General features: G+C 54.8%; 1 protein-coding gene across 2 annotated transcripts; it reads left to right on the top strand.

The window, feature by feature from the left end:
* On the top strand, positions 1 to 22,896 carry SLC27A4 (solute carrier family 27 member 4). 2 transcript variants are annotated; one of them, XM_055270918.2, is made up of 13 exons: positions 1 to 294; positions 2,257 to 2,423; positions 4,878 to 5,272; positions 8,547 to 8,705; positions 10,320 to 10,389; positions 10,492 to 10,583; positions 12,943 to 13,052; positions 13,330 to 13,539; positions 13,719 to 13,845; positions 16,082 to 16,219; positions 16,427 to 16,591; positions 16,679 to 16,825; positions 22,007 to 22,896. In XM_055270918.2, exons 2-13 carry the CDS (start codon positions 2,263 to 2,265, stop codon positions 22,162 to 22,164), a joined length of 1,932 nt encoding a protein of 643 aa, XP_055126893.1. In that variant the 5' UTR covers positions 1 to 294; positions 2,257 to 2,262; the 3' UTR covers positions 22,165 to 22,896. The 2 variants fall into 2 exon arrangements, with proteins under 2 accessions (XP_055126893.1, XP_055126894.1); XM_055270919.2 differs by lacking the exon at positions 1 to 294 and adding an exon at positions 1,545 to 1,645.
* Positions 22,897 to 27,034: the final 4,138 nt, after the last annotated feature.

Genomic DNA, 27,034 nt, shown 5'->3' with positions numbered 1-27,034 from the left:
CTGCGCCGCCGGCTCTGTGGCTTGCCGGCCGGGGCTAAGGTGCGGCAGGCGGTCCTGCGGCCCGGCACAGCCGGTTTGGGGTGCGGGAGACGGGCGGGGGAGGAGCGCGGCGGGCGGGGCCGGGCGGCGGGCGGGGCTGGCGGGGCGGCCGGGCCATGCAGGACGCAGAGCCGGCTAAACCCTGCTGAGACCCGGCTCGGTGCGCCCAGGGGCGGCTAATGCCCCTCGCGCTGTCTACGCTGCTGCAACCGGGCCGCATCTGGACGGGGCGCCGCGCAGCGGAGCCGACGCCGGGTGAGCACAGATGGGGCTGGTGGGTTCCCGGGTGGGGAAATGTGCTGGGCCGAGTCGGGCGAGGTGGCGATGCGGACCCCAGGTGGGGGGCGCGCCCTGCGGCGCTATTTCCCCGACAGACGCACTGTTACGTTGCTGTCTAGGGGCGAGGGCGGTACGCGTGACCCGGGACAGGGGCCCGAGGGAACTGGTCACCCTCTTCTGGCCTCTTGTTGCCCCAGCCTTCCAGGACAGGTTCCTGCCCCTCTGCTGTGGCGGGCTATGTGAGGCCAGAGATGTGAGGACCCTGGACCCTGGCGTTGGGGTTGAGGACTCTGGTTCAGTTCCCCCGCCCCCGGCTTTTGCTTTTTGCGAGGTGGAGGGGGAGATGGTGTCCCAGGGCTTCTTGTGGTCCAGACCATTCCCTTATCCTGGCTTGGAGGCTCTCAGGCCATTTCACATTCGTGACCTTCATCTACTCCCAAGAACAGGAAAACCCGGAGAAAAACAGTCCCATCAGATGTCCCCTTGAGCAAGTCCTCAAAGCTCCAGGAATAGAACCCTAGAGTCCTAGCTCAACCCAGCCCCTGAAGCACAGTCAAGTCATTCGCCTTCCCCTAAGCCCTAGACCCCAAAGATTCATCCGAGTGACAGTGTGTGTCTGTGTGTTGGGGGGGTGGTGTCTTCAAGGTCCTCCTCGCCTCCCTCAATCAGCTTTGCCCCCTGGGCGGTCACCTCTCAAGCACCTCCAGGCTCTAACTCGTTTTCTGGGTCGCCCTCTATCGACCAGCAGACGCACTGCGATGCCTGAGCCTATGGGCAGGGACCGAGCAGGGCTCCTTTTCAAGGGAGCTGCCCCTTTGACTTGGCCTGGTCATCCACAGAACCTCTCTGGGTTCTGGGTGGGGAGTCGAGCTAGAGACCATTTTTTTTTTTTTTTTTTTTTTTTTTTGAGACTGAGTCTCGCTCTGTCACCCAGGCTGGAGTGCAGTGGCGCGATCTCAGCTCACTGCAAGCTCTGCCTCCCGGGTTCACGCCATTCTCCTGCCTCAGCCTCCCGAGTAGCTGGGACTACAGGCACCCGCCACCACACCCGGCTAATTTTTTGTATTTTTAGTAGAGACGGGGTTTCACGGTGTTAGCCAGGATGGTCTCGATCTCCTGACCTTGTGATCCGCCCGCCTCGGCCTCCCAAAGTGCTGAGATTACAGGCGTGAGCCACCGCGCCCAGCCGAGACTTTTTTTTCTTCTTTTTTTGAGACAGAGTCTCCCAGGCTGGAGTGCAGTGGCACAATCTCGGCTCAATGGAACCTCCACCTCCCGGGTTCAAGCAATTCTTCTGCCTCAGCCTCCTGAGTAGCTGGGGTTACAGGTGTGTGCCACCATGCACGGCTAATTTTTGTATTCTTAGTAGAGACAGGGTTTCACCATCTTGGTCAGGGTGGTCTCGAACTCCTGACGTCATGATCCGCCTGCCTCAACCTCCCAAAGTGCTGGGATTACAGGTGTGAGCCACCACTGCCGGCAAGCCAGAGGCTCTTAAGTCAGTACCCACCCCCAGGCCATCTGGTTTAGGGACCCTGGATGTTAGAAGAGTGAACTGTCCTGTTTTGGCTAGAAAAGCCTCTTAGAACACGTCTCACTCCACCCATTGCACAGAGAGCAGAGACTAAGGTCTAAAATGTGAAAGGGTCTTGCCCAAGGTCACTTGGAGAATGGTGGGCAGAGATGGGACTATGAGATGAGAACCAGCCTCCTGCTTCTCACTCTTGGAATTCTTCACCTCAAGTGCCAAGCCCCTAGCCTGCCCCTTCTAGGCCAAGCCTGGAAAGGGACCCCTGTGGTCAGTTCCCCAACTCAGTATGGCTAAGCCTTACCACAGGCTGTCCCCTTGGGATCACAGTGGCCTGGCTGTCTGGGCTGGGAAGTAGGAGACCTGGAGGGATGGGTGTTTGGGTCCACTTAACTGCCCTGTGTCCGCAGGCCACAATGCTGCTTGGAGCCTCTCTGGTGGGAGTGCTGCTATTCTCCAAGCTGGTGCTGAAACTGCCCTGGACCCAGGTGGGATTCTCCCTGCTGTTCCTCTACTTGGGATCTGGCGGCTGGCGCTTCATCCGGGTCTTCATCAAGACCATCAGGCGCGATATCTTGTGAGTACCTGGCCCAGCCTTTCTTGTGGTCTGTCACACTACAGTGAGCTTCTGGTCCCCCAAATCTCCCCAGGCCAGACCTCATGGTCTCTACCAGCACAGGGCAGCTGAGCTGAGTTCCAGAACAGCAGCCTCTGCTCCACACCCTTCCCCTGGCAATAATACCTGGTACCTCCATCTTCAAGGTCAAAGCCTTCTCCCAGGGAATCTCCCTAACTTGAGGCTCTCAGGCCTTGGGCAGGCTTGGCCTAGGACATACATTGAACACCAAGTGTGTTGAGACATCTGCAAGGGGTCCTGAGGATTCTGTAAGTTTATGAAAGGGTAAAGAGGAATTTTGGGGAAAGGCCCTGCCCTCAGGTTGGCAGGGGTGCGAGATGGCACAGGGGGCACTGAGTTCTAGAGCAGGGCCCCTACTCAGATGTCTGGGATAACGTGCTTCCCAAAGAAAGCCAGGTATGCCCCAAGGGACATCCTGTACCAGAAATACCTATTCCCGCTTGTTCTCTACTAGGTGCCAGGCTAGCTTTGGGGTCCAGAGAGGAATAAGGCAGACCCCATCTGCCAAGCCCAAATTGGTCAGGAGAAAGAAAGGGACACGGCACATCTGTAAACTGGCAGTGCCATGTGGGCAGAGACCCTGGTGCAGCCTTGCTCACTGCTGTGTCCCAGCCCCCAGTTCAGTGACCCACACCCCGCACAGGCAGCTCAGCATTTGTCAATCTCGGTTGATTGCAAAAGAAGGCATGGAGTGGCACACCAGGAAGGGTGGTAGCTGTGGGAGCATGGAGCAAGGAGAAACAGCCTCCAGCCAGAACCCTGGGAATCAGAGAAGGCCTCCTGGAGAAAAAGCGGCTGTACTTGAGAGGTGCCTTAGTGGTGGTAGAAGGAGATAAGTCCAACCAGAAGGCACAGCATCAGCAACAAAGGCGTGGAGTCCAGGGCTGGGCGTGGTGGCTCACACCTGTAATCCTAGCACTTGGGAGGCCGAAGTGAGTGGATCACTTGACCTCAGGAGTTCGAGACCAACCTGGGCAACGTGGCAAAACCCTGTCCCTGCCAAAATACAAAAAAGTTAGCCAGGCATGATGGTGCGCACCTGTGGTTCCAGCTACTTGGGAGGCTGAGGTGGGAGCATCATTTGAGCCTGGGAAGCAGAGGTTGCAGTGAGCTGACGTTACATCACTGCACTCCAACCTGGGTGACAGAGTGTGACCCCATCTCAAAAAAAAACAAAAACAAAGGTGGCAGGAGTGGGATGTTGCCAAGTGATACCACAAACTTATTGAACATCTACTCTGCCTGGCACAGGACCCAGGGGACAGAGTGTTGAATAAGACAGAAGCCTGGCCAGGCACGGTGGCTCACGCCTGTAATCCCAGCACTTTGGGAGGGGCAGATCACGAGGTCAGGAGATCGAGACCGCGGTGAAACCCCGTCTCTACTAAAAATACAAAAAATTAGCCGGGCGTGGTGGCGGGCGCCTGTAGTCCCAGCTACTCGGAGAGGCTGAGGCAGGAGAATGGCGGGAACCTGGGAGGCGGAGCTTGCAGTGAGCCGAGATCGCGCCACTGCACTCCAGCCTGGATGACAGAGCAAACTCCGTCTCAAAAAAAAAAAAAAAAAAGGACAGAAGCCTGGCCGGGCGCGGTGGCTCAAGCCTGTAATCCTAGCACTTTGGGAGGCCGAGGTGGGCGGATCATGAGGTCAGGAGTTCGAGACCATCCTGGCCAACATAGTGAAACCCTGTCTCTACTAAAAATACAAAAAAATTAGCAGGGCGTGGTGGCGGGCGCCTGTAATCCCAGCTACTTGGGAGTCTGAGGCAGGAGAATGGCGTGAACCCGGGAGGCGGAGCTTGCAGTGAGCCGAGATGGTGCCACTGCACTCCAGCCTGGGGGACAGAGCCAGACTCTGTCTCAAAAAAAAAAAAGACAGAAGCCTATCCCAGCTAGGCTCACAGGGAGGAATACTGGACAGACCAGCAAACTCATTCATTATTTATTGTGGTCATGGTGGGCCGAGGGAGCAGCTGGACTGTGGGAGGCCCCAAACAAGGAGTTTGGACTTTTACAGGAAGCTCTGGAGACCTAGGAGGTTTCTGCTGGAGCAGCAGGCTGAAAGGGTAGGAGTTGAACTCTGGAGCCAGAGAGGCCTAGAGTTCAAATCTCAGCTCAGCCACCCTCCATCCTTGAAGCTTTGAGCAGGCCATGGCACCACAAGAGCCTTGATTTCCTTCTGTGTAAGGGGAGAGGGGAATCATACGAACTTTCAGTGTTATTGAGAGGCATCGGTGAGAGGGTGCATGTTCCCAGCAGGAGCCGGGAGATGGAAGTGTTGTAGGGGGTCTGGCTCATGAAGCATAGGCTGGCGAGACAGCAGCCTGGGGTAGGGTGTCAGGACCCCTCACTCCTAACCATGGCAGGCACAGCACCCTCTCTTGCTCGCACACAGTGGTGGCCTGGTGCTCCTGAAGGTGAAGGCAAAGGTGCGACAGTGCCTGCGGGAGCAGCGGACAGTGCCCATTTTGTTTGCCTCTACCGTTCGGCGCCACCCCGACAAGACGGCCCTGATCTTCGAGGGCACAGATACCCACTGGACTTTCCGCCAGCTGGATGAGTACTCGAGCAGTGTAGCCAACTTCCTGCAGGCCCGGGGCCTGGCCTCGGGCGATGTGGCTGCCATCTTCATGGAGAACCGCAATGAGTTCGTGGGCCTATGGCTGGGCATGGCCAAGCTCGGTGTGGAGGCGGCCCTCATCAACACCAACCTGCGGCGGGATGCTCTGCTCCACTGCCTCACCACCTCGCGCGCACGGGCCCTTGTCTTTGGCAGTGAAATGGCCTCAGGTGAGCCCCAAGGGGGCGGGGGACAAGCAGGAACCCCATGGGATCTTACACAGACCACAGCTCCCTTCCAGCCCTGCCGAGGCTGTGTGGGTCAGTGGTTAAGGGCACAGAGTGGAGTCAGACAGCTTAGGCAGTGCCACGAGTAAACGAGATCCTGGGAAAGGGACTGATTTCTCTGAGCCTCGGTTTCCTCACCCGTCATTCCTACCTCATACTGTTTTCAAAAAGGTACTTCAGGCTGGGCATAGTGGCTCACACCGGTAATCCCAGCACGTTGGGAGGCCAAGGCAGGAGGATCCCTTGAGCCCAGGAGTTTGAGACCAGCCTAGGCAACATAGTAAGACCCTGTCTCTACTAAGAAACTTTGAGACAGGATCTTGCCCTGTCACCCAGGCTGGAGTGCAGTGGTGCAATCACAGCTCACTGCAGCCTTGACCTCTCAGGCTCAAGCAGTCCCTCCACCTCAGCCTCCTGAATAGCTGGGACCACAGACATGCACCACCATGCCTGGCTAAATTTCGCATTTTTTGTAGATACTCAGTTTTGCCATGTTGCCCAGGCTGGTCTCAGACTCTTGAGTTCAAGCGATCTACCCACCTCTGCCTCTCAAAGTGCTGGGATTATAGGCATGAACCACCACGCCTGGCCTACTAAAAAAAGCTTTTAAAAAATTAGCTAGGCAGGCCGGGCGCGGTGGCTCACGCTTGTAATCCCAGCACTTTGGGAGGCCGAGGCGGGCGGATCACGAGGTCAGGAGATCGAGACCACAGTGAAACCCCGTCTCTACTAAAAATACAAAAAAATTAGCCGGGCGTGGTGGCGGGCGCCTGTAGTCCCAGCTACTCGGAGAGGCTGAGGCAGGAGAATGGCGTGAACCCGGGAGGTGGAGCTTGCAGTGAGCCGAGATCGGGCCACTGCACTCCAGCCTGGGTGATAGAGCAAGACTCCGTCTCAAAAAAAAAAAAAAAAAAAAAAAATTAGCTAGGCATGGTGACATGGACCTGTAGTCCCAGCTACTCGGAGGCTGAGGCAGGAGGATCACTTAAGGCTAAGAAGTCAAGGCTGCAGTGAGTGATGATTGTGCCACTTCACTCTAGCCTGGCAGACAGAGTGAGACCCCATCTCAAAAAAAAAAAAAAAAGAAAAGGCCAGGTGTGGTGGCTCATGCCTGTAAATCCCAGCACTTTGGGAGGCCTAGTGGGCAGCTTTGAGATCAGGAGTTCGAGACCAGCCTGGCCAACATGGTGAAACCCCATCTCTAATAAAAATGCAAAAAAAACCTAGCCGAGCATGGTGGTGGGCACCTGTAGTCCCAGCTACTCGGGAGACTGAGGTAGGAGAATCGCTTGAACCCGGGAGACAGAGGTTGCAGTGAGCCGAGATCATGTCACTGCGTTCCAGCCTGGATGACAGAGGTTATGTGTCAAAAAAAAAAAGATACTTCACCTGAAGCACTAGCAACATGGCTGATGCTAGGTGGCCCCTCAGTACAATGGTAATCATCCTTGTGACTAATTAGGCCGTATCTAGCTCATCTGTAAAATGGGAACAAAATTAATTCCCCACTTTCCTCACAGAGCCTGCATTTTATTTGCTGCCACATTGGGCACCTACAAAGTACTGAGGTTGCTGCTTTCCAAGAGCAGCTCTGATCTCTATAAAGACCAGGTGAGGTAGGGATCTTGGTTTTATGGATGATGAGCCTGGGGTTCAAAGGGGTTTGTGAGGAGCTCACCCAAGGTCACACGGTTAGTAAGTGGTAGAACTGGGGTTTCATCTTCAGCTTGATCACAGCACTCTGTTTTTTCTCCCCACACTGTTGTGGTTGTGGGATAATGATTAGGGAAGTCATTAGGATGCTGAAAGGGGGCTGGGCACGGTGGCTCACGCCTGTAATCCCAGCACTTTTGGAGGCCGAGGAGGGCAGGTCACCTGAGCTCGAGAGTTAAAGACTAGACTGGCCAACATGGTGAAACCCTGTTTTTACTAAAAATACAAAAATTAGCCAGGTATGGTGGCGCACGCCTGTAATCTCGGCTACTCAGGAGGCTGAGGCACAAGAACCACTTGAACCGAGCGAGCCGAGATCATGCCACTGCACTCCAGCCTGGGTGACAGAGTGAAACTCTGTCTTAAAAAAAAAAAAAAAAGATGCTGAAAGGGGGCCAGGCACAGTGGCTTATGCCTGTAATCCCAGCACTTTGGGAGGCCAAGGCAGGAGAATCTCTTGAGCCCAGGGGTTCAAGACCTACCTGGACAATATAGTGAGACCCTGTCTCTATTTAAAAAAGCAAAAAAAGCCGGGCGCGGTGGCTCACGCTTGTAATCCCAGCACTTTGGGAGGCCGAGGCGGGCGGATCACGAGGTCAGGAGATCGAGACCACGGTGAAACCCCGTCTCTACTAAAAATACAAAAAAATTAGCCGGGCGTGGTGGCGGGTGCCTGTAGTCCCAGCTACTCGGAGAGGCTGAGGCAGGAGAATGGCGTGAACCCGGGAGGCGGAGCTTGCAGTGAGCCGAGATTGCGCCACTGCACTCCAGCCTGGGTGACAGAGGGAGACTCCGTCTCAAAAAAAAATAAATAAATAAAAAAGCAAAAAAAAAAAAAAAAAAAGGAAAGAAAAAAATGGTGCTGAAAGGGGAGAGGGAAGAAGGCAGCCAGGGAAGAAGGCAGCCAGGGAAGAAGAGAGGGTTGGGCAAATCAAGAGGAAGCCAGGAAGGTGGGGCCAAGCCGACCAGCACTGCTCCATGCCCGGGTGGGTGGTTATGTGATGTCTGTGCAGTGCACAGGGGAGCCTGAAAGAAGGTTCCCACTCTCGGAAGGGGATGGAGGGCCACTGGCCTCTGACCCACATTCCTCCCTTCTATCTGTTGCCCCACAGAGTAAGTAGTGCGGGATAGTGGGTGGGAGCCCATACCTTGATGTGAGGTAGAGCTGGCATTGCATGCCAGGTCCAGCACATTCTAGCTGTGAGCAGGTCCTCTCATTCTCAGAGCCTCAGTCTTCTCATCTGTAAGAGGGGCTGTCAATGGTCCCTCCTTCCCAGGGCTCACAGATCAGGGAATGCAGGTAAAGCGGGCCTACTCTGTGGTTAGCCCGTGGCTAATAGAACCATTGCCAGTGCCCCTGTCAACACTGAAGGCCAGTTGCTTCACTGCCTCTCCTCCTACCCAGCCAGTTTCCTCAACAACATGGCCAGTCCTGCTGAGAGCAGAGGTCCCTGGGAACATGGGGTTTTCTGGCCTGCCTGCTGACTGCCCTGTCTCCCCACAGCCATCTGTGAGATCCATGCCAGCCTGGACCCCTCGCTCAGCCTCTTCTGCTCTGGCTCCTGGGAGCCCAATGCGGTGCCTACAAGCACAGAACACCTGGACCCTCTGCTGAAAGATGCTCCCAAGCACCTGCCCAGTTGCCCTGACAAGGGCTTCACAGGTGGGCTCCGTCCCCTCCCCATAGAGGGGCTCTCACACGGGCCCTGGACAGAGCACTGGCCTCAGTGCCAGAAGGAGGCTTTTCTGGAAACTTGCCATGTGCCAAGAACGTGTCACGTCACCTCCCTTTTTCCGTCTGGAAAATGGTGACAGTAAACCTGGGCCACTCCAGGGTTACTGTGAAGGTGACATGAGCTGATGTGTGTCACAGTGCCAGATACAGGACTGAGAACACAGGAGCTCACAAAGTCCAGTCTGATTTGTTGAACAAGCCTTCATTGATGCCTAATGGGCAGAATCCTGTGGACTCCAGGAACCTGCCCGATCTGGGCTTTGGTTGGGGTTGGGTGGGAGGGTGGGTGAGGAGCAAGACCCTTTGAATATTCATCAAGTGCCTCTTCAGTGCAGGACACCTCCGGATCTCCAGCTGTGATCCTCTCCCAGCACTGTGCTGCCTCCCTGACCCCGCCTCCAGGCAGCCTTCCTGAGCCTCTCACCCCTCATCTTTTATACTGTAGCCTACCTGGTTCTTCTGCTCTTCTCATTCCCTTTCCTGTGAAGCCACATTGCCTGGTGGCTCAGAGCTTGGGCTGTCGAGTCAGATCCGAGTTTATATCCTGGTTCTACTGCTTCCTTCGTGTGAACCCTGACACCTGCCCTGCCCTTGGAGCCTCAGTTCCCACAACCATAAAACTGGTGACAGTAACAGAACCTACTCTATGGGGTATCTTTGAGGGTTGAAAAAAATACAGTGGGGCCAGTCCTGAAGCTAGGGTGTGGCAGGAGGGGCTCAGTAACTGGTCATTGTCATCAGCACTGTTTAACTTCTCTCTTGTATGTGAATCTGGTCTCTTGGGTGCATTTGTCAGCTGCTTGAGGGCAGGGACTCTGGCTGGGTTGCCCCGGTGCCCTCATAGTGCCTAGGGCTGGCAAACAACAGGCAGCCAGAGAGCATGAGGTGTCTCGGCAGGTGTTCTAAACACGTGGAGTCCTCCTGTGGAGTTCCTGACCTCCAGGGAACCTCAAGTCTGGTAGGGCTGAACCTCGCATAGAAACTCTAACGTGGCAATCCCTGTCAAGGGCTGCAGAGTGGGACAGATCAATGCTCAGCAGTGCGGAAGCTACCTCAACACCCCACTTCCTGCAGCTAATGCCTCCCTGTGCTCTATGACTTGGGGCAGGTGTCACCTTTATCAGGAAGCCCACCTGGCACCACCTCCCCTCCTGCAAGCTTGGGCCGAATGTAGCTACTGGGTTTCAACAGGTCCTGTGCCCTCCTCCCTTGGCACTTGTTGCTTAGTATTGGAATTGCCTGTGTCCTCATCTGACTTTTCCACTAAGCTGTGACTGCCAAGAGGGCCAGGCCCGTGCCCATCTTACTCACTGATGTCTCTCTCCACAAGGGCCTAGCACAGAGCAAGGGCCCAGGAAATATTTGTTGGAATGGATGCTGGTGTTAGAGCTGAATGGTATCTGAGGTTATCAGAACAGGCTTCCTAGCAAGGGTGTGATGGGAATAGGTGTTGAAGGGTGTACACCTGCAGGTGTCCATCGGTGTGACCCTGTGCCCAGCCCTGAGCTGCTCCCGACAGCCACTCGCGTCTGTTTTCTTTAGATAAACTGTTCTACATCTACACATCGGGCACCACAGGGCTGCCCAAGGCCGCCATCGTGGTGCACAGCAGGTAAGGGGCAGGTGCCCAGGGTGGGGTAGGCACAGGCAGGGCTGGGGAGCCTCCTTCTGCCTTTCTAGGGCCCACTCAGCCCTTGGCCCTGTGCCCTCCCAGGTATTACCGCATGGCTGCCCTGGTGTACTATGGATTCCGCATGCGGCCCAGTGACATCGTCTATGACTGCCTCCCCCTCTACCACTCAGCAGGTAACTCTAGGGTTGTCACACAGCCTCCAGCACCTGCCAGGTCTCCAGGAACCCCACCCCCATCAGGCAGTGTGCTGCAGTAGAAACACACAGCTTTGGGCCAGGAGCAGTGACTCACACCTGTAATCCCAGCACTTTGGGAGGCTAAGGCGGGCGGATCACTTGAGGCCAGGAGTTCGAGACCAGCCTGGCCAACATGGCGAAACCCCATCTCTACTAAAAATACAAAAATTAGGCCGGGTGCAGTGGCTCACGCCTGTAATCCCAGCACTTTGGGAGGCCAAGGCGGGCGGATCACTTGAGGCCAGGAGTTCGAGACCATCCTCGCTAACACGGTGAAACCCTGTCTCTACTAAAGGTACAAAAAAGTAGCCGGGCATGGTGGCTCGTGCCTGTAGTCCCAGCTACTCAGGAGGCTGAGGCAGGAGAATGGCATGAACCCGGAAGGTGGAGCTTGTAGTGAGCCGAGATCGTGCCACTGCACTCCAGCCTGGGCAACAGTGCAAGACTCTGTCTCAAAAAAAAAAAAAAATTATCTGGGTGTCGTGGCGTGTGCCTGTAATCCCAGCTATCTGTGAGACTGAGGCACAAGAATTGCTTGAACCTGGGAGGCAAAGGTTGCAGTGAGCTGAGATCATGCCACTGCATTCCAGCCTGGGCAACACAGCGAGACACTGTCTCAAAAAATTAGCTGGGTCCGGTGGCGTGTGCCTGTAATCCCCGCTACCTGTGAGGCTGAGGCACGAGAATTGCTTGAACCTGGGAGGCAAAGGTTGCAGTGAGCTGAGATCACGCCACTACACTCCAGCCTGGGCAACAGAGCGAGACACTGTCTCAAAAAAAAATAAAAATAGGCCGGGCGCAGTGGCTCATGCCTGTAATCCCAGCACTTTGGGAGGCTGAAGCGAGCGGATCACGAGGTCAGGAGTTCGAGACTAGCCTGGTCAACATGGTGAAACCCTGTCTCTACTAAAAGTACAAAAAATAGCTGGGCTTGGTGGCGGGTGCCTGTAATCCCAGCTACCTGGGAGGCTGAGGCAGGAGAATGGTTTGAACCCAGGAAGCAAAGGTTGCAGTGAGCCAGATCGTGCCATTGCACACCAGCCTGGGTGACAGGGCAAGACTCCGTCTCAAAATAAATAATTTAATTTAATTTAAAAATAAAAATAAACAGGATTAGCCAGGCGTGGTACATATGCCTGTGGTCTCAGCTACTGGGGAGGCTGAGACAGGAGAATCACTTGAGCCTGGGAGTTTAAGGCCAGCCTGGACAACATGGTGAGACTTGTCTCTAAAAAAAGTTTTGTTTTAGGCCAGGCGTGGTGGCTCACGCCTGTAATCCCAACACTTTGGGAGGCCGAGGCGGGCAGATCACGAGGTCAGGAGATCCATACCATCCTGGCTAACACGATGAAACCCCGTCTCTACTAAAAATACAAAAAAGAAAAAAATAATTAGCTGGGCATGCTGGTGGGCACCTGTAGTCCCAGCTACTAGGGAGGATGAGGCAGGAGAATGGCATGAACCTGGAAGGCGGAGCTTGCAGTGAGCTGAGATGGCATCACTGCACTCCAGGCTGGGCAACAGAGCAAGACTCCATCTCAAAAAAAAAAAAAAAAAAACTTTTGGCCCAGCACGGTGGCTCACGCCTGTAATCCCAGCACTTTGGGAGGCCGAGGCGGGTGGATCACGAGGTCAGGAGATCGAGACCATCCTGGCTAACACAGTGAAGCCCCATCTCTACTGAAAATACAAAAAATTAGCCGGGCGAGGTGGCGGGTACCTGTAGTCCCAGCTACTCGGGAGGCTGAGGCAGGAGAATGGCGTGAACCCCGGGGGGCGGAGCTCGCAGTGAGCCAAGATCGTGCCACTGCACTCCAGCCTGGGCGACAGCGAGACTCTGTCTCAAAAAAAAAAAAAAAAAAAAAAAGTTGTTTTAAATTTAAAAAAGGATGAGCACACCAGCCTCACAGTGTGTGTGGCAGTGTCCCACGGGGCATCTGGGCCTGTCTCATTTCAGTTTGTTTCCACAGATATGCATGGCATTGCTGCTTGTTTGTAGGGGCTTAAGGGAAGACAGAGCTTGAATAAATATAGCTCCTGCCCTCCAGGTGCTTAGAGTCGGTTGTATATGTGAGTGTAGGAGAGAGGCAGGGAGCAAGAGTGCAGCACCAGGGAAGAGCCTGGTGATGGAAGCTGGGGAGGCTTCTTGGAGGAGGTCACCCAAGGCAGGCAGATGTGAGGTGCAGAAGCCTGCAGGGCAGCGCAAGCCTGCCTGGCTGGATGGCAGTGTCACTGATTTGGGGCCGGGGAGGGTCTTCATCTCGCTGACCCTCAGGGGCCATCCCTCTGCCTCCAGGAAACATCGTGGGAATCGGCCAGTGCCTGCTGCATGGCATGACGGTGGTGATTCGGAAGAAGTTCTCAGCCTCCCGGTTCTGGGACGATTGTATCAAGTACAACTGCACGGTGAGCCAGAGCAGGAAGGGTGAGCTGTCCCTTTCCCCTAGTTACCCTCTTCCCAACTACACTTCGGGGCATCTGTCTTATAGCTGAGGTGGCCAGTCATTCCAAAGGGCTCATTTGTGGCAAAGTTCCCATTGTTCAGATGGGGAGGCTGAGACCCGGAGAGGGAAAGGATGGCACGGCCAGCCCCTGGGGAGAGTAGGGGCTTGAGGGATCAGGAGAATCCTAGTGTAGTGAGGGCAGCCTCTGGAGCCTCGAATCACACCAAGTTCATCCCCAGATTGTGCAGTACATTGGTGAACTGTGCCGCTACCTCCTGAACCAGCCACCGCGGGAGGCAGAAAACCAGCACCAGGTTCGCATGGCACTAGGCAATGGCCTCCGGCAGTCCATCTGGACCAACTTTTCCAGCCGCTTCCACATACCCCAGGTGGCTGAGTTCTACGGGGCCACGGAGTGCAACTGTAGCCTGGGCAACTTCGACAGCCAGGTGCGGCCAGGTTGGGGATGGGCGAGGCTGCTGCAGGGATGGCCCACGGAAGGCACTGGACGCAGAGGGGAGGGCAGAGTTCCAGCGTGAGAGTGTGGTGCTGGAGTCCCACTTCCCTCTCATTGTCCAGTTTTGGGCCCATGGTGAGAGAGCCCAGGCCCAAGTCTTGGCCTTCGCAGGTGGGGGCCTGTGGCTTCAATAGCCGCATCCTGTCCTTCGTGTACCCTATCCGGTTGGTACGTGTCAACGAGGACACCATGGAGCTGATCCGGGGGCCTGACGGTGTCTGCATTCCCTGCCAGCCAGGTCTGCCACTTCGGGGTCAGAGAGGGAGGGGTTGGCCTGGGAAGGAAGGAGGCCAGGCGTGTGTGGATGGGGAGCCCTGTTCTGACCAGTGGCCATCAGTTAGCTCTGCTCTTAGGGTTACAAGTTACTCATTTATTTGTGTATCCATCCATTCATTCATTCATTCACCATTCTATCTGTACATCAGTCCATTCATTCATTCTTTTTTTTTTTTTATTTGAGATAGAGTCTCACTCTGTCACCCAGGCTGGAGTGCAGTGGCGTGAGCTCGGCTCACTCTAACCTCTGCCTCCTGGGTTCAAGCGATTCCCCCTTTTTTTTTTTTTTTTTTTTTTTGAGACGGGAGTCTTGCTCTGTTCCCCGTGCTGGAGTGCAGTGGCGCGATCTCGGCTCACTGCAACCTCCGCCTCCCGGGTTCACGCCATTCTCCTGCCTCAGCCTCCCGAGTAGCTGGGACTACAGGCGCCCGCCAACACGCCCGGCTAATTTTTTGTATTTTTAGTAGAGACGGGGTTTCACCGTGTTAGCCAGGATGGTCTCGATCTCCTGACCTCGTGATCCATCTGCCTCGGCCTCCCAAAGTGCTGGGATTACCGGCTTGAGCCACCGCACCCGGCTCAAGCGATTCTCTTTTCTCACCCTCCTGAGTAGCTGGAATTACAGGCACACACCACCATGCCCAGCTAGTTTTTCTATTTTCAATAGAGATAGGGTTTCACCATGTTGTCCAGGTTGGGCTCGAACTCCTGACTTCAAGTGATCCATCCACCTCGGCCTCCCAAAGTGTTGGTATTACAGGTGTGAGCCACCATGCCTGGCCTCATTCATTCATTTTCATATTGACTCCAAATGACCCTGAGTCCAGGCTGCTTGAGATTGATTCTGGCTCAGCTCCTTAGCTCTGTGTCATGGGCGAGTATTCAGCCTCACTGTGCCTAAGTCCCCTTATCTACAAACTGCCCATGGCAGCACCCGCACATGGGGCTGGCCTGAGGATTATGTTTCATAAAGAACATAAAACTCTGGGTGGGTGGCTTGGGGCGCTGGCTTTGTTAGGCTGTCCCCGAGGAGCCTGACCTATGTTCATCCTCCCATCAGTTTCGAGAACAGACATCACTGGCTCAGTGTGTCCGACCTACCAAGATGAGCTCCTGGGCTGGGGGAGGGTGGGGCATTTCTGTGGCAAGCAGCATGACTCAAATCAGATCAAGATGCAGAGTACAGGCTGGGAGTGTTGGCTTACACCTGTAATCCCAGCACTTTGGGAGGCCGAGGTGGGTGGATCACCTGAGGTCAGGAGTTCGAGACCAGCCTGGCAAACAGGATGAAACCCATCTCTGCTAAAAAATTTTTTTTTTTTTGAGATGGAGTCTCGCTCTGTCGCCCAGGCTGGAGTGCAGTGGCTCGGTCTCGGCTCACTGCAAGCTCTGCCTCCCGGGTTCACACCATTCTCCTGCCTCAGCTTCTCCGAGTAGCTGGGACTACAGGCGCCCGCCACCACACCCGGCTAATTTTTTGTGTGTTTTTAGTAGAGACAGGGTTTCACCGTGTTAGCCAGGATGGTCTCGATCTCCTGACCTCATGATCTGCCCGCCTCGGCCTCCCAAAGTGCTGGGATTACAGGCGTGAGCCACCGCACCCGGCCTCTGCTAAAAAATAAAAAAAAAAAATTAGCTGCAGGCCGGGTGCGGTGGCTCACGCCTGTAATACCAGCACTTTGGGAGGCCGAGGCAGGCGGATCATGAGGTCACAAGGTCGCGACCATCCTGGCTAACACAGGGAAACCCCATCTCTACTAAAAATACTAAAAATTAGCCGGGCGAGATGGCGGGCACCTGTAGTCCCAGCTACTTGGGAGGCTGAGGCAGGAGAATGGTGTGAACCCCGGGGGGCGGAGCCTGCAGTGAGCCGAGATTGCGTCACTGCACTCCAGCCTGGGCAACAGCGAGACTCTGTCTCAAAAAAAAAAAAAAAAAAAAAAAATTTGGCTGGGCCTGTTGGCACGCACCTGTAATCTCAGCTACTTAGGAGGCTAAGGCAGGAGAATTGCTTGAACCCAGGAGGTGGAGGTTGCAGTAAGCCAAGATTGCACCGCTGCACTCCAGCCTGGGCAACAAGAGCAAAACTCCGTCTCAAAAAAAAAAAAAAAAAAAAAAAAGACGCGGGGTACACCTGGTGACGGGACGGGTGGGAGAGGCGGCCTAGGGCAGATCTGACCCTTCCTTCCCCACCCCAGGTGAGCCAGGCCAGCTGGTGGGCCGAATCATCCAGAAAGACCCCCTGCGCCGCTTCGATGGCTACCTCAACCAGGGCGCCAACAACAAGAAGATTGCCAAGGACGTCTTCAAGAAGGGAGACCAGGCCTACCTTACTGGTGGGTTCCCAGCCCTTCACAGCCCCTTCCTGAGGGTTAGGGGAGGAGGGGACCTTCTCCCACCTCCAGAGGACACCTTCCCAGGACTCTCCCAGTCCTGGCCCCTGTGGTCAAACAAATCCTTGGGCTCCAGCAAAGCCTCCCTGGCTTCAGCCCTGGACTCAGAGCTGGCCAGGCCCAGCCCTGCCTCATCCGGCCCCTCCCTAGGTGATGTGCTGGTGATGGACGAGCTGGGCTACCTGTACTTCCGAGACCGCACTGGGGACACGTTCCGCTGGAAAGGTGAGAACGTGTCCACCACCGAGGTGGAAGGCACACTCAGCCGCCTGCTGGACATGGCTGACGTGGCCGTGTATGGTGTCGAGGTGCCAGGTATGTGCAGGCAGGCGCAAGGTGTGGGTAGGGAGGCACCACCCAGGGGCACTGCCAGCTGCTCAGTGTCTACCCTGCCACCCCCAGGAACCGAGGGCCGGGCCGGAATGGCCGCCGTGGCCAGCCCCACTGGCAACTGTGACCTGGAGCGCTTTGCTCAGGTTTTGGAGAAGGAACTGCCCCTGTACGCGCGCCCCATCTTCCTGCGCCTCCTGCGTGAGCTGCACAAAACAGGTGTGTCCGCCCCTGCTCCAGCTCTCAAATCCCAGGTCCCTTCCCGTTTCCTTCTGGAAAGACCCGGTTGGCTGTTATTTGACCTCTGCACACAGCCTGGCCGAGCAGTTGGTAAAGTGACCTGCCCATGTAGAGGTGAGCAGACGGGGCTGGCAGAGAAGACACACATTGTTCCTTAGTAGAACACATATTAGGTGCCAGGCACGGCACTAAGCCTCGGGATACGGGTGGTGAGCTCTGGACGTTTGCCTTCTTGGAGTTTTAGAGCAGGAGAGAGGCTGGCCTAGGACAAGGCATTCCAAAGGTAAAGAATCGACCATGTAATCTGTGATCAGATTAAACAGATAAAAAGAAGAAAAATGAACCACAGAGCAAGCTGATAGGAAAGCAAAAAGGAGGGACGCTTGGGATGACTAGAAGGCTCCTCTGAGGAGGGGATGGTTCAGCTGAGACCTGAATGAAAGGAAGGACTTTATGGCAGTGAGAGGCACTCTAGGCTGCAAGAATAGACACTGTAAAGCCCCCGAAGCAGGAAGGAGCTTGGGTGCTGGAGGAACGAAAGGGGGCCCCCAAGGCTGGAGCCAAGTGAGAGGGGCAGGCAGTGGCATGAAGTGGGAGAGAAGCCAGCAGGGGCCAGAAGCCCAGGGCCTTGCAGGCCAGGGTAAGAGTTGGGACTGTCCCGGGGGCAGTAGGGAGCCACAGAAGCATTTCAGCAAGGCCGGGCGCAGTGGCTTATGCCTGTAATCCCGGCACTTTGGGAGGCCAAGGCGGGCAGATCACTTGAGGTCAGGAGTTCGAGACCAGCCTGCCCAACATGGCAAAACCCCGTCTCTGGCCGGGCGCGGTGGCTCACGCTTGTAATCCCAGCACTTTGGGAGGCCGAGGCGGGCGGATCATGAGGTCAGGAGATCGAGACCATGGTGAAACCCCGTCTCTACTAAAAAATAGAAAAAATTAGCCGGGCGTGGTGGCGGGCGCCTGTAGTCCCAGCTACTCGGAGAGGCTGAGGCAGGAGAATGGCGTGAACCCGGGAGGGGGAGCTTGCAGTGAGCCGAGATTGCGCCACTGCACTCCAGCCTGGGCGACAGAGCGAGACTCCGTCTCAAAAAAAAAAAAGAAAAAAAAAAAAAAAAAAAAAAAAACCCCGTCTCTACTAAACATAAAAATTAGCTGACTGGGCGTGGTGGCTCACGCCTGTAATCCCAGCACTTAGGAGGCCGAGGTGGGCGGATCATTTGAGGTCAGGAGTTCGAGACCAGCCTGGCCAACATGGTGAAATCCCATCTCCACTAAAAATACAAAAAATAAAAATAAAAAAATAAAAAAATTAGGCTGGGCATGGTGGCTCACACCTGTAATCTCAGCACTTTGGGAGGCCAAGGCAGATGGATTGCCTGAGCTCAGGAGTTTGAGACCACCCAGGGCAACATGATGAAACCCCGTCTCTACCAAAAATACAAAAAAATTAGCCAGGTGTGGTGTTGGGCACCTGTAGTCCCAGCTACTTGGGAGGCTGCGGCAGGAGAATCGCTTGAGCCCCGGAGGTGGAGGTTGCAGTGAGCTGAGATCACGCCACTGCACTCCAGCTTGGGCTACAGAGTGAGACTCTGTCTCAAAAAAAAAAAAAATTAGCCAGGCATGGTGATGGGCACCTGTAATCCCAGCTACCTGGGAGGCTGAGGCATGAGAAGCACTTGAACCTGGGAGGTGGAGGTTGCAGTAAACTGAGACCGTGCCACTGCACTCCAGCCTGGGAGACAGAGTGAGACTCTGTCTCAAAGAAAAAAAAAAAAAGAAAATTAGCCGGGTGTGGTAGTACATACCTGTAATCCCAGCGACTCGGGAGGCTGAGACAGGAGAATTGCTTGAACCCAGGAGGCACAGGTTGCAGTGAGCTGAGATCATGCCACTGCACTCCAGCCTGGGCAACAGAGTGAGACTCTGTCTCAAAAAAAAAGCATCTCAGCAGGTGGGAACCTGGTCAGACTCATGCTCTACAAAGCTCTCTGGCTGCAGTGTACAGAGTGGGAGAGGATTGCAGGCAGCCCTGAGGGAGCTGGGAGACGAGGGAGGGGCTGTTGCAGTTGTCCAGGTGGGAGGTGGGCAGCGGGCCTGCAGTCGCCCACAGGGCAGCACTGTCTTTCTATCTGTTGGCCCATTGGTGGCTCTCAAGAGTTCCCTGGTATGCAGGAAATGCTGAGGCTCATGCCCATACCTGCCCCTGCTTTCCTCAGCCCTTGGTGCCTCTTCTGGGCCCTCCCTGGCTGCTCACCCTTTGGAGCACATTTTCCTGGCCACCTCCCACACTGTCATCATATCAGTCCTGCCTTGATGGTGGGCACTCCCTAGCCAGTGTGGCTTCTGCCAGACAGTGGGTACCTGGAGTGCCTAAAGCATCGGGGAGGATTTAGGACTTCAGTGTGGTTCTGAAGGATGGAGACACTGTGGCCAGGCTAATGGCCAACACTGTGAGCTTCCGGAGGATTGAGCAGCACCATACTTCTGTCCAGGAAAGGCAGGGAGGCTCTCAGACCTTGTATTTCAGATGGGCTTTGCTGCAGAACAAACTACCCCCAAACTTACTTGCCCCAAAATGGCTCAAAACAACCACTTTATTCATAATTCTGTGGGTAAGCAATTTAGGGGTTAAGTGCAGCTGAGCAGTTCTTCTGTTGACCTTGCTTTGGGGTCACTGAAAGAGTTGTCATCGGCCGGGTGCGGTGGCTCACGCTTGTAATCCCAGCACTTTGGGAGGCCGAGGTGGGTGGATCACGAGGTCAGGAGATCGAGACCACGGTGAAACCCCGTCTCTACTAAAAATACAAAAAAAATTAGCCGGGCGTGGTGGCGGGCGCCTGTAGTCCCAGCTACTTGGAGAGGCTGAGGCAGGAGAATGGCGTGAACCGGGAGGCGGAGCTTGCAGTGAGCCGAGATTGTGCCACTGCACTCCAGCCTGGGCGACAGAGCGAGACTCCGTCTCAAAAAAAAAAAGAGTTGTCATCACTTAGTAACTTAGCTGGGGCAGGAGGCAGTTAGATGGCCTCACCCACGTGTCTGGCTCTCGGCTGCTTACTTCTGCAGCACTGTCCAACAGAACTTTCTGCAGCGATGGGAATGTTCTAGGTTTCTGCTGTCCAACACAATAGCTACTAACCTGGCAGAGTTACTGAGCACTTGAAAGGTGGCTGCTGGCTGGACACCGTGGCTCAGGCCTGTAATCCCAGCACTTTGGGATTAAATTTTGTTTAATTAACTTAAATTTATTTATTTATTTATTTATTTATTTATTTGAGGTGGAGTCTTGCTCTGTCTCCCAGGCTGGAGTACAGTGGCACAATCTCAGCTCACTGCAACCTTTGCCTCCTGGGTTCAAGTGATTCTCCTGTCTCAGCGTCCCCAGTAGCTGGGATTACAGGCACGTGCCACCACACCTGGCTAATTTTTGTATTTTTTTTATTAGACATGGGGTTTTGCATTGTTGGTCAGGCTGTTCTCGAACTCCTGACCGCAGGTGATCCACCCACCCTGGCCTCCCAAAGTGCTGGGATTACAGGCGTGAGCCACCATGCCCGGCCTTGTTTAATAATTTAAATGTAAATAGCCACATGAGGTCATATTGGACGGCGCCGGTCTGGGCCCTCACCTGGGATGGCTCGTCTCTGCTCCACATGGCCTCTCACCCTTTGGAAGGCTAGACTAGCCCCAGGGCACCCCCAAGCAGGTAGAGGTGGAAGATGCAAGGTCCCCCGGGGCCTAGACTCACCCAGAACTCCTACAACATTGCTTTTACCACCTTCTGTTGGTTAAAGCAAGTTGTAAAGCCAGTCCAGATTGAGGCCAATGGAGGTTGAAAAAGTTGAGCTCTTGCCAGGAGAAGTGCCAAAGCCACATAGCAGAGGTGTGTGTGCAGGGAGGGGAGGAGTCTGCAGCTATTTTTGGTAGTCTGTCTCATCCAGGTTCCAGTCCCATTTCTACCACCCTGAGCATCAGTCTTCTCATCTGTACAGGATTAATACCATTGATTGAAAGATGCGGCCAGGCGTGGCAGCTCATGCTTGTAATGCTAGCACTTTGGGAGGCTGAGGCGGGTAGATCGCTTGAGCCCAGGAGTTCAAGATCTGGGTGGGCAACATGACGAAACCCCATCTCTACAAGAAATACAAAATTTGGCCAGGCGCAGTGGCTCACGCCTGTAATCCCAGCACTTTGGGAGGTCGAGGAGGGTGGATCATGTGAGGTCAGGGGTTCGAGACCAGCCTGACCAACATGGTGAAACCCCATCTCTACTAAAAATACAAAAAATTAGCTGGGCGTGGTGGTGGGCGCCTGTAATCTCAGCTACTTGGGAGGCTGAGGCAGGAGAATCGCCTGAACCCGGGAGGCAGAGGTTGCAGTGAGCCAAGATCGAGCCACTGCATTCCAGCCCCGGTGACAGTGCGAGACTCCATCTCCAATAAATAAATAAATAAATAATTACAAAACTTAGCCAGGCACAGTGGTGCACACCTATAGTCCTGGCTACTTGGGAGGCTGAGGTAGGAGGATCACTTGAGGCCGGCAGGTGGAGGTTGCAGTGAGTTGAGATGGCATCACTTCACTCCAACCTGGGTGATAGAGCGAGACCCTGTCTCAATAAAAAAGAAAAAAATACCATGAATACTTTATATACGAGTAAGAAAATATGTGCTGCTAATTATACTAGTTGAGACATGTTAAAATCTGCAAGCACGTCCATGTTAGAATCCAGAGAATACGGTTGAGCACCTGCCTTATGGGGCTGATGTACAGATGAAATAAGCTCACACTGTTACCTGCTAGGTACTCAAAGGGAGACATCACAGTCAGAAGACCTCAGTTCTGGTCCCCACTCTGCTGTCGCTCAGTATGTGACACTAGGCAAATAGCCTCCCTTCTCCAGGCCTTTTTTTCCATCTGCAAAGTAGGGGTGGGTGGGTAACTAGCAGCTGTCCCCATGCCCCAACTTTGCCACAGCTGCTCTATTACTTTAGGTAATAGGTGGAACATTCTTTGCAAACTGTAAAGGGTTGTGCCTCCTCCTCCCCCACTTCCCTCCCCTGTTTGTCCTCCAGCCCTGCTCCCTGCCTTCCTCAGCACTGGTGGTTGGGAAGCTGGGAGCTCAGGCCCCTGCCCTGCACTGAGTCTTCTTCCCTGCTCTCCCAGGGACCTACAAGTTCCAGAAGACAGAGCTACGGAAGGAGGGCTTTGACCCAGCTATCGTGAAAGACCCGCTGTTCTATCTAGATGCCCGTAAGGGCCGCTACGTCCCTCTGGACCAAGAGGCCTACAGCCGCATCCAGGCAGGCGAGGAGAAGCTGTGATTCCCCCCATCCCTCTGAGGGCCGGCGGATGCTGGATCCGGAGCCCCAGGTCCCGCCCCAGAGGGGTCCTGGACAAGGCCAGACCAAAGCAAGCAGGGCCTGGCACCTCCATCCTTAGGTGCTGCGCCTCCATCCAAAACTGCCAAGTGACTCACTGCCTCCCCAACCCTTCCAGAGGCTTTCTGTGAAAGTCTCATGTCCAAGTTACGTCTTCTGGGGTGGGCAGGCCCTCTGGTTCCCAGGCTGAGACTGACGGGTTTTCTCAGGATGATGTCTTGGGTCAGGGTAGGGAGAGGACAAGAGGTCACCAAGCCCTTCCCAGAGAGCAGGGAGCTTATAAATGGAACCAGAGCAGAAGTCCTCAGACTCAGGAAGTCAACAGAGTGGGCAGGGACAGTAGTAGCATCCATCCGATGGCCAAAGAGAATCGTAGCCCCAGAGCTGCCCAAGTTCATTGGACTCCACCCCCACCTCCAGGAGGGGAGGAGAGGACCTGACATCTGTAGGTGGCCCCTGATGCCCCATCTACAGCAGGAGGTCAGGACCACGCTTCTGGTCTCTCCCCACTCCCCCATCCTCCTCCCTGGGTGGCTGCCTGATTATCCCTCAGACAGGGCCTTTCAGTCTTTGTGGGTCTGTGTCACCTCCATCTCGGTCTTGGCCTGGCTATGTGGGGAGGAGGAATGGGGGAGGGGGCTCAGGGGCCAATAAATTCTGCCTTGAGTCCTCCTAGCCTGTGTGCAAACCACCCAAGCCCACCCTGACCCCAGAGCCCCACAGCCCCACTGTGGCCTGCTTGATCCCCCACGACAACCCCCTGGCCCATTTACCCACCTCATCTGTTCATTCACTCATCTAAGCTGAGGGTGTGGCAGGTAAGATGCCGCAGCCCCTGCCTCCAATGTGCTGGTTCAGCCGGGGGCAGTGCCCGTGTGAGTCTGGCAAGGTGTTTGACAGTGTGGGCTTGAAACTCCAAACCAGCTCTGTCACTCTAAGTGTGTGGCCTTGGGGAAATGACTCAGTCTCCTCACCTGTGAAATGGGATTCATCAGTTCAGTTAAGAGGATTCAGAAGCTAAAAGTGCCATCACGAGTAAGGGGCTTGAAGGGAAACTGTCACCTTGGGCAGGATCCTGACTCCACCTGAGGGGCATTTTCCCAGTTGTTTAGGAGCGGGAAAGATTTGCAGGGGTGGGGGCTGCAGTGAGAGCCAAAGCAAGGCTGCCTGGCAGCCCGGACAGAGGCCAGGGAAGCTTCCTGGAACAGTCAACACAGCTCTCCCACCAGCAGTGCCAGTGGAGAGCCAGCTGTCTCCCAGGCCCCGATGGAGGAGTCACACCCAGGCTGGAAACTCACTGCCCAATGGGAAGGGGTTCCAGCACAGCCCAGGGCGGTGAGCAGTTCAAGCCCCTGGGCCTTTATCTCCACTATGGGCTTTCTAAGGAAAGAACCAGAACTTGGAGGTTTTCAGTTACATGGCCAACGTCTTGCAGCAAGTAGAGAGGGCTGGAATGGAGCCCATCCGCTTCCTGCCACACCACCCTGCCTCCTGGTGCAGAAGGCGGGGAAAGCCAGAAAGCCTCCATTCCACGCATGCCTGCAAAGCTGCCTTGGCCACGCCCCGGGTCAGCAGCTGACAGTGCAGGCGGAGGGTAGCCAGGCTGAAAGCTGGGGTGCCTCCTGGGGAAGTGCATTTGGAAAGACAAAGGAATCCAGTGCCTGTCTTGGGAGAATTTGGCATGCAGAAGCAGAACTGGAGTAGGGGGCCTTGCGGAGCGGTGCTGAGTGGAGTCATGTGGCAGGTATAGCTGCCGTGCCTGAGTGTATCCAGCAGAGGGCGTGTGGAGCTTGGAGAATCCACTCCTGGCCCTTAGCCGAGGGAAGCATGGAGAGGCTGATTCCCACCTCACCCGCAAGCAGGTTCCCAACTTAGAGGACCCTGTGACAGGCCTCCGAGGGCCTTTGGTCGGGTTTCCAAGGACCTGGATTTGGTTGGCAGTGCGGCTTTGTGTCTTTAACGCTCAGTAGTGAGTTCTCCACAATGGGAAGAAGGAGCTCCCAGAGCGGGGCATTCCTTCCTCCAGGTTGAACACAGTCACCCGAAGGCAGTATGCAGTGGTGGTGAAGAGCTCTGGCTCTGGAGTGGGACAGGCCTGCATCCAAATCCCAGCTCTACCACTTGCCAGGCTAAGGCTCAGTTTCCTCTCCTGTAAATGGAGGTCAAGGATTCCCTATCTTGGGATAGTTGTGAAAATTCAATGAGATCATGCACGAAAATCTCAGCACTGGGCCTGGTGCTGGTGTCCACTCAATGCGTGGTAGTTAAAAGAGAAAAAGGAGATATATTTAGATGTTAAAACCCCACTTAGACTAGGCTAAGTTTCCCACTTCTGCAATGGACCCCACCGCAGCCCCTCCATGATGGACAGGGACTGGTGGGCCTGTGACCCCTTCACCTCTTGGGTCTGCATCTGATCATACCTCAACCATGGCCATGTAAGTCGTCTCCATGCATGCAGCAGGTGCTTAATACATGCTTGTGAAGTTAACTGACAAAAATAGCTACTGTTTCTCAGGCATTTCCTGACATTTATATAGTGCCCTATAGTTTACAGAGCACTCTGCAAGTTCATCTATGGAGCAAATTCTTTTTTTTTTTTTTTTTTTTTTTTTGAGATGGAGTTTCGTTCTTGTTGCCCAGGCTGGAGTGCAGTGGCATGATCTCGGCTCACCGCAACCTCTGCCTCCCGGTTTGAAGCGATTCTCCTGCCTCAGCCTCCCGAGTAGCTGGGCTTACAGGCATGCACCACCACGCTTGGCTAATTTTGTATTTTTAGTAGAGACGGGGTGTCTCCATGGTCAGGCTGGTCAACTCCCGACCTCAGGTGATCCGCCCGCCTCGGCCTCCCAAAGTGCTGGGATTACAGGTGTGAGCCACCGCACCCGGCCCTATGGAGCAAATTCTAAAGGCCTACCCTGTGCAGGGAGGGCAGGGAACTGCCAGATGAGCAAGATAGAGACCTGGGTCCCAGATCTGCCCTCAGGGAGCCACCATCTCCAGAGAGGGGGATGGTGAGTAAAGAAGCAAAGGCTGTGTGCTTAGCTGCACCTAATCCAGCACCTAGGCTGGGCGTATCTTGGTCAGGGAGGGCTTTCAAGGAAGATTGTTCCAGATGGTGGGAGCAACCACATGTAGAGGGCTGGAAGTCCAGGGCAGGTTTAAAAAGGGCAGACAGGCCGGGTGCAGTGGCTCACGCCTATATCCCAGCACTTTGGGAGGCCCAGGCAGGCAGATCACTTGAGGTCAGGGGTTCGGGACCAGCCTGGCCAACATGATGAAACCCCATCTCTATATTAAAAACAAAAATTAGCCGGGCGCGGTGGCTCAAGCCTGTAATCTCAGCGCTTTGGGAGGCCGAGGCGGGCGGATCACGAGGTCAGGAGATCGAGACCATCTTGGCTAACACGGTGAAACCCCGTCTCTACTAAAAACACAAAAAATAGCCGGGCGTGTTGGCAGGCGCCTGTAGTCCCAGCTACTCGGGAGGCTGAGGCAGGAGAATGGCGTGAACCCGGGAGGCGGAGCTTGCAGTGAGCCGAGATCGCGCCACTGCACTCCAGCCTGGGGGACAGAGAAAGACTCTGTCTCAAAATAAAATAAAATAAAAATAAAAATAAAAATTAGCCTGGCGTGATGGTGGGCACCTGTAACCCCAGCTACTCGGGAGGCTGAGGCAGGAGAATCACTTGAAACCTGGGAGGCGGAGGTTGCAGTGAGCTGAGCACTCATGTCACTGCACTCCAGCCTGGGCGACAGAGCGAGACTCTGTCTCAAATAAATAAGTAAGGGCAGGCAGCGAGGCTGCAGGGCTGGGGAGAGGGGTTAGAATTGTTAGAATCCTTTGTGGGCTCTTCTATTTGCACGCCTCCAGAGAGGAGCAAGCTCCGTTTGGAGGTCCGAGTATCAAGTCAAACCCACTTCCTTAGGCTGCCATTAATGGCCACAATGTACGGCGCACTTCTATGTGCCAGGCTCTGCGCAAAGCGCTTTATGTGCATGATTTCATTAAATCCTCCTATTCAAAGCAGGTACCTTTTTTTTTTAAAAAATCCTCCTATTCAAAGCAGTTACAATTTTTTTTTTTTTTTTTTTTTGAGATGGAGTTTTGCTCTTGTTGCCCAGGCTGGAGTGCAGTGGCCCAATCTTGGCTCACTGCAATCTGCACCTCCTGGGTTCAAACCATTCTCCTGCCTCAGACTCCCAAGTAGCTGGGATTACAGGCACCCGCCACCACGCTGGGCTAATTTTGTATTTTTAGTAGAGATGGGGTTTCATCATGTTGGTCAGGCTGGCCTCAAACTCCTGACCTCAAGTGATCCACCCGCCTTGGCCTCCCAAAGTGCTGGGATTGCAGGCATGAGCCACTGCGCCCAGCCCAAAGCAGGTACATTTTTACGAACTCTTTTTTTTTTTTTGAGACGGAGTCTCGCTCTGTCGCTCAGGCTGGAGTGCAGTGGCGCAATCTCGGCTCACTGCAAGCTCCGCCTCCCGGGTTCACGCCATTCTCCTGCCTCAGCCTCTCCGAGTAGCTGGGACTACAGGCGCCCGCCACCACGCCCGGCTAATTTTTTGTATTTTTAGTAGAGACGGGGTTTCACCGTGGTCTCGATCTCCTGACCTCGTGATCCGCCCACCTCGGCCTCCCAAAGTGCTGGGATTACAAGCGTGAGCCACCGCGCCCGGCCCAAAGCAGGTACATTTTTATCCCCATTTCACAGCTGAGGAATCTGAGGCTCAGAGAGGCAAAGTCTCTCCAAATACCACAGAGCTCGTGAATGGCAGAGCTGGGAGGAAAGTCCCCTTCCCTGAA

This window comes from Symphalangus syndactylus, chromosome 3, assembly GCF_028878055.3.
Source record: "Symphalangus syndactylus isolate Jambi chromosome 3, NHGRI_mSymSyn1-v2.1_pri, whole genome shotgun sequence".
NCBI lineage: Eukaryota > Metazoa > Chordata > Mammalia > Primates > Hylobatidae > Symphalangus > Symphalangus syndactylus.
Note: the sequence above shows the minus strand (reverse complement) of the source record. Positions and strands in the feature narration are given on the sequence as shown.

Coding starts and splice junctions, on each gene's coding strand:
- SLC27A4 (XM_055270918.2), top strand. CDS start 2,263: ATGCTGCTTGGAGCCTCTCTGGTGGGAGTGCTGCTATTCTCCAAGCTG. Junction 13,053..13,329: donor GTATCAAGTACAACTGCACG/GTGAGCCAGAGC, acceptor GTTCATCCCCAG/ATTGTGCAGTACATTGGTGA. Junction 16,220..16,426: donor AGACCAGGCCTACCTTACTG/GTGGGTTCCCAG, acceptor GCCCCTCCCTAG/GTGATGTGCTGGTGATGGAC.